Genomic DNA, 6,131 nt, shown 5'->3' on the forward strand with positions numbered 1-6,131 from the left:
GTCTTTATCTATCAATTTAGCTTGTCTATTGTGTTTAGGTAAACTAATTATTTTGTTACAATTTGTAAACTGTTGAAATAATAGTGGTGGTCGGGAGCCTGTAAATCCTGGTCAGAAATGTTGAGTGCTGGAAGGGCCCGTCCACCGCCGACCAGCGTAGCCTGAAAATGCTAAGTATTTATTGAATTCCATTTTCTTCCAGTATTTTGATGAAACTATGGGGAAAAACATGATTGTTGTATGTGACAATGGCGAAGGAATGACATCAAAAGCTTTGCAGAATTGGGCTGTATACAGGCTCTCAAAATTCATACGCAAAGATAAAGATATTGAGAAAAACATGTAAGTAGAATGTTTGTGGTGAAAGATCTCCATCAGTTGTATAAAATACTTATAAATACTTTTTTAGTATAATATTCTTCTCATATGCATTGAAAGCCATGTGTAGATGTATGACATATTATATTTGTCTCTTCAGGGATGGTGATACTAGCCAGCAAGTTATAATGCCCCGCTCACTCAACAGTGATATTTCCTATTTTGGTGTTGGGGGAAAGCAAGCAGCATTCTTCATCGGTTGTTCTACTGTGGTGAGTTTTTTTTTAGTAGTTCATTCATTGTAAATGATGATTTTCACATGTAAAAACTTGTGGTGTAAAATACCTATGATTTTATGTAAAAACAAACATGTAATAAATCTAGTTTTGAAGGGAGTTGAGTTATCTGTTTTCATCCTCTTTTCAGCTCTGTGGTATATTTCCTTTAATTTTAAATTGTTTTTGTAGATGATCTCAAAGCCGAGAGGCTCAAAAGATGTGCACGAGTTCACAGTCTCCAAAGAAGAATTTGAAAGACGAGAAAGAATGAAGGAATCGATCTATAGGGGATTCATACAAAATAGAAAGGTAGGCTGATGTTACCTTAATTACATACACAATAGACTGTTCATTTTTCCTTTATTCCACCAAACTAGTCACCAAACCTGGCAGGTAGGCACTTCTCAAACATGCTGTGTTTCTACATTTTTAACTCAAGTCAACTTACTGAAAAGCATTTAGGTATATAATTCTTAATGATACCAACAACAAGCAGTGATTTTGATAATACAAAAGCAGTTTTTGTTGTTGTACAGGTACATGTTATAATTTTTTGAGCATTTGTAAAAATGATATGTGGTTGTCTTCTAGCCTGGTGATATTAACCATGTTCCTCCAGAGAGCAAGCACATGCAGCAATTAATAAAAGATGAATTGGACCAAGAAAGCTTCACAAACATTGCTATCTCGGGCATTGAGAGTAAGCATATCCAGTACTTAAAGTCAGACTTCGACGGATGGTGTAGGCAGTTGGCGTGAGTATAGGGCATACCTTTACTGACTTTATTTTATATAATTATCAAATCCATTATTATTACCATGATCATAGATGGATTTAGCGATGACTGTTTACAGGCAGTCATGTGACCGAACTTGGGTATACATGAAAAGCATTACAGTGCGATAGCATAGGAAAAGATAATGTTATGGTTGCGAAAACAACCACACACTGTTAACGTAAGAGGTAAATGGCTAGGAAATGCAATACGATTGTTCAAAATAGTGTTTATTTATCCTAGCGTTCTCCTTGGATTGTATGCTTCCAAATTTAAGTGATCCTTCATCCTTAGCTGGCCCTAACATCGCAGCGTAGTTCGCAGGTCGAAGCCCATCATGCATACCTAACCATGCCGTAGATGTGCAGGGGCCTAGGCCTAACATTTGTCAAAATAATCTCAATGTTTGTGGTCAGTATCCTTTACAGGATTAGCAAAACATTAAAGCATAATTCTTATTTATTTATTTTTATTTCCAATCAATTTGGTGTAGTTTACTGGGAATTATGATGACCTTTACAACAATAAACAAGGGACGGCCGCGATAAAAAACTCCATGTAAAACACCGCTGTGTCAGTGGATTGTTTATATCCAACACCCAAGTTAGGTCATTTGATGCCTAAATTTCTCTATTATGATCATTGTTGTTGTCTTTATCAACGTTATCTTCACCATCACGATCAGTATTATTGTCGTACACTGTTGATTATTTCACCATGATTAGCATCATTGTTAACATCATCATTAGCAGAATTGGATGTAAATTATCACAATCATTCCCATTATCATTATCATGTCCATATTCATGATCAACATCTTTATTTTCATGATCATCATTGTGATCCATCATCATCGTCTTTCTACTTTGTGATATAATATAGAGATAAAAATCAACCTTAAACAACTTCTTTATTTAGGCACATCTATCACTACTACATCCATGGTCCTAAGGGCAATGAAGAAAGGTCCCTAAGTAGCCATCAAAGGGCGCCCTCTCCATTCAAGAACCTTGATATTGACATCACACTCTACGAGAAGGGTAAATCTCCGAAGGAAAAAAGTCTGCGAGATATTGACTCTGACCAGCAAACTAACTTTATTCGGTCTGCTGGCAGTGACAGCTTTGAGTTTCGTGCAAAGGTTGAAGGAACAGGAATTGTGGAGGGAATATTGAGATACCATCCATTCCTTTATGACAAAGAAACTTACCCCTCAAATACACCTTACAGAAGTAAGTACAAACTTAAGGGTTTTTAAAATTTTTTATAAAACCTACCATACACTATAAGATTGTTCATCAAACAAAATCTGAGAGTATGCCTGACCTCTGACCTATCTAATCAAACATGTCTTTTCATGCATGTTGAAATCATCTTGTCTGATCAAACATGGTTGAGTCAGATAAAACAAATTTTTAGACTAGAAAGACATGTTTTTCTGTATCTGTTTTTTGTCTTTCAAAAAAAATTGATAATGTTGGAAACCAAATATTTGTATAATGTTTAAGTCAGATATTGCTTTTCATCATTATCTGACAAAGTACTGTATGTTCAAGCATTGAACAATATTAAGGAAACAGTTTGTGTGTTTCATTGGTATATGTTACAGGACCAGGGTAAATGTAATGTGTATTGTTGAAGCTCATGCATTATGTGTTATATATAGGACCAATAGACATTGTTGTAATTGTTAATTATTATTTTGTTTTTATGACTTTTTTTATCCCTTGTTTCGCGTACTTATTTTTTTAAAGATCATCGGAGGATGGCGGAATAAAAATAAAATTTTTTTTTTTCTTATTTAGCAAATAGTTTTGCCAAAAACATCCAGACGGAAGAGAAAATAGAAATAAAATTTTATTGGTGAAAGTAAAATAGGATGGTCAAATGCTTCAAATTTATATAATTGGAAAGAAATACATATCTTATCTTTGGAGATTACAAGGTAGCAGAGGGCGTAATAAAAATAAAGAAAATTTTTTATTTTTTTCTGAATTTTCCACTTCTTCGTGGCGGATGTGCTAATTGGCCAAAAATAAAATTTGATTTTTATTTTGAATCATCAATATCTGCAGTCAGCGGGTTAGCTAAACAAGGTATAAACAAAGTCTTGCCTATTGTTGTTACTGTCATTATTATTGTTGTTTTGTAGTGCTATTATTTTTGTGTGGTGTGTTGTCATTATTGTTTATGTTTTTATATAGCTATTTTCAAGGCAATAATGGTTCAATACAGTAGGTCAATAGTTTCCAACATTGCCCTAAAAAATATGCAATAATTTGCTTATTGTTGTTTTAATGTGGTTACCTGTATTTAGTAGTAATATTACTGGTTGCTATTTCCTTCACCCAAGCATGTCCACTTACTAATAAATTGAAAGCTAAGTTAATTCTGAAATTGTGATAATCTAATAAGAACTTAATTCTATTTACAGCACTTCATGTAGGAAATGAAGGTAATGTCATTTATGTTTTTGTTATGTGCAGTATGTATGTCACTAAACACATTTTGTTAATCAGCACTTATTTGTTCACTTGTGTATGTGTTTTAACTGTCCAAATAATTTTATGTTTGTGGAAACTGTTACTGTTAAATTTTTGTAAACCACAAATTTTTCAAGGTGGTGATTTGTCCACGTTGATCTGATAGAAGATGCACCGTGTTAAATTCTCTTCATGATTGGTTCAAGCTAATATTTACCCTTCCTTCCTCCCTTGAAAATAATGTCAAAATTCTTAGCACTCCATCCCACATTGGCTGTGTTTCATTTAAGCTAATTTGATATCCACATAGCCTGTGTCAGAGTGTACTGTGACATATGACCATAGTCATTCAGCCCTTTATGCTGTGCATATAGATTCTCAATTCAGGAGTGGCTGTTGGTTGCAATTTACACTCAAAACCATGAGGTCAGGTTCAATCATGCATTTCGCTTGTGTTCCTTTTTACCTATGCTTGTCTCTATATGCAGGAGAGAACAAGTAGGTACCTACTGTTCAGTTACAGTAGGCAACAGGCTTGAATGCCAATTTGCTGCAGACTAATAGCTGTAGTGATGTCAAATTATTTGCCCAGGGAGCTGAGTATGTGTTCTATAGTTAAGTTTGACTGAATGATTCTGGTAACAAAGTGAAGGGCTTTGGTGGCATGATGATTACCTAAATTAAACTGGTATATTATTATTTTCAGATGCTGTATGCCTGCATGTACATAAAAACGCATTAATCTTTCAATGGAATGTAAAAATTCTGAGCAGTAGTCTCATGATTGGCATAGATCTTATCCGCATAGTGTCATCTAAAAATTTATTTGCTTGAAGTTTACTGTACTAAGTGCATAATTATGAAGGGCGTTCATCTGTCTATTTCCTGTTAACATCATTCTGATTCTTCTATTAATATACTGTACCTGCTTACAGTTTACTGTATGTGTGACTACGAGGTGCACATATCCGTTTATCACCTGTTGATAATATAAACACCCGGTTCTGTCTACCACAGTATGTGATTACTGGCTCTGGTGCTCTCTAATTAGAATTATTCTGGTGCGTGACATTGACATGAACTTGTAGAAGTGCAAAGTTTGATAGGTTTTTAGCACTGCTAGGTCAGGTGTCTGTTGTTGTACATGTTACTAAGTAGCACCAAACTGTTTATAACTGTAGTATTATTGTGCACTAATTTCTACATTTAGTTGACAGTGACTTAATAATAAATGAAGAAGAGCTGGAGTTTTATGTGCAGGACAGGCCAGCGAGGGGCAATAGACCTATATTTGAGTGCTATTGGAATGGAAGGCTAATACCATATACATTTGTGCAGGAGTAAGTGGTTTCTTGTTGCTTGCTTTTCTTAAATATTTAATAAAAAGAACAACTTGGCTGTATACAATCCAAGAACTTCTTTGTATTTTTAAATCCAGATACTACAACCACACACAATCGTTCAAGAGGGAGAAACACCAACACAGCACCGAACTCTCCAGATACATATGGGAACTCAAAAAGAAAAATCAACCATTCACCATCTCTTGGTCTATCATTACCAAAGCCCAGGCATTCAACAACAAGACGAAACGATGCGACCTATGTATATCAGAGAAGCTTGCCATCATCAACGCGGGAAGGACGGGACTCCTAAACAGAAGGTCAGAACTTGTATCGAAATGCCGCCACGAAAACAAGCACTACCTCCGAACAGCAACTCCGACGTCCGCAATAACCTAACTTCATACTACGTCCGCACAAGCAAGTCACATCACCCCACATCGTTCACCTTTCATCAGTTGCCTGACGATCGCAATAGCGTGAAACTCCGAGTAGCAACATTCTGTTCCAGCGACCTCCAGTTCTATATATATATATATATATATATATATATTTTAAACTGTGTATTCTGGCTTGTTATTTTGGGGTTTTGCCCATGATTTATATTATTCAAAGTTCCAAACTTGCCTTTCCTAATTTACATCCAAGGGTTTACCTTTTGATCTTTTTCATTCTTTGATTTGAGAATCATTCAGATTTTGACTGAATGAAAATAGCTTTTATTAATGACAGACCCTTAGAATTACCATAAAGCTGTTGTTCACTAGTAGTAGCTATAAGTTGTTTTCTTTAATTCTTATATTCCTTTTCTGTTACAGTACAGTATGAACAGTACAGTGTATATTTAAATATCATTCACTCTTGTTAATTTTTTTTTTTTAGCCACAAAGAGCAAACATTGACAAGGAATTCACAGAGTGGTTGAAAGAGTGT

General features: G+C 34.9%; 2 protein-coding genes across 3 annotated transcripts in view; both read left to right on the top strand.

The window, feature by feature from the left end:
- The window catches only part of LOC117107798 (structural maintenance of chromosomes flexible hinge domain-containing protein 1-like), a 4,642-nt gene extending 4,432 nt beyond the window's left edge, over positions 1-210 (top strand). The window contains exon 4 of the mRNA XM_033249572.1: positions 203-210. Within this exon, the coding sequence (XP_033105463.1) occupies positions 203-210 (8 nt within the window). The remainder of the gene's footprint in view (positions 1-202) is intronic.
- On the top strand, positions 208-5,199 carry LOC117107800 (structural maintenance of chromosomes flexible hinge domain-containing protein 1-like). Of its 2 annotated transcripts, XM_033249574.1 has the most exons (7): positions 208-342; positions 479-590; positions 786-905; positions 1,188-1,351; positions 2,291-2,604; positions 3,807-3,827; positions 5,066-5,199. In XM_033249574.1, the coding sequence occupies exons 1-7, from the start codon at positions 218-220 to the stop codon at positions 5,197-5,199; spliced, it is 990 nt and encodes a 329-aa protein (XP_033105465.1). In that variant the 5' UTR covers positions 208-217. The 2 variants fall into 2 exon arrangements, with proteins under 2 accessions (XP_033105465.1, XP_033105467.1); XM_033249576.1 differs by lacking the exon at positions 3,807-3,827.
- The last annotated feature ends 932 nt before the right edge of the window (positions 5,200-6,131 follow it).

The sequence above is a fragment of the Anneissia japonica genome, unplaced genomic scaffold (assembly GCF_011630105.1).
Source record: "Anneissia japonica isolate Jap-2015-1 unplaced genomic scaffold, ASM1163010v1 scaffold5056_len19501_cov154, whole genome shotgun sequence".
NCBI classification, from domain to species: Eukaryota; Metazoa; Echinodermata; class Crinoidea; order Comatulida; family Comatulidae; genus Anneissia; species Anneissia japonica.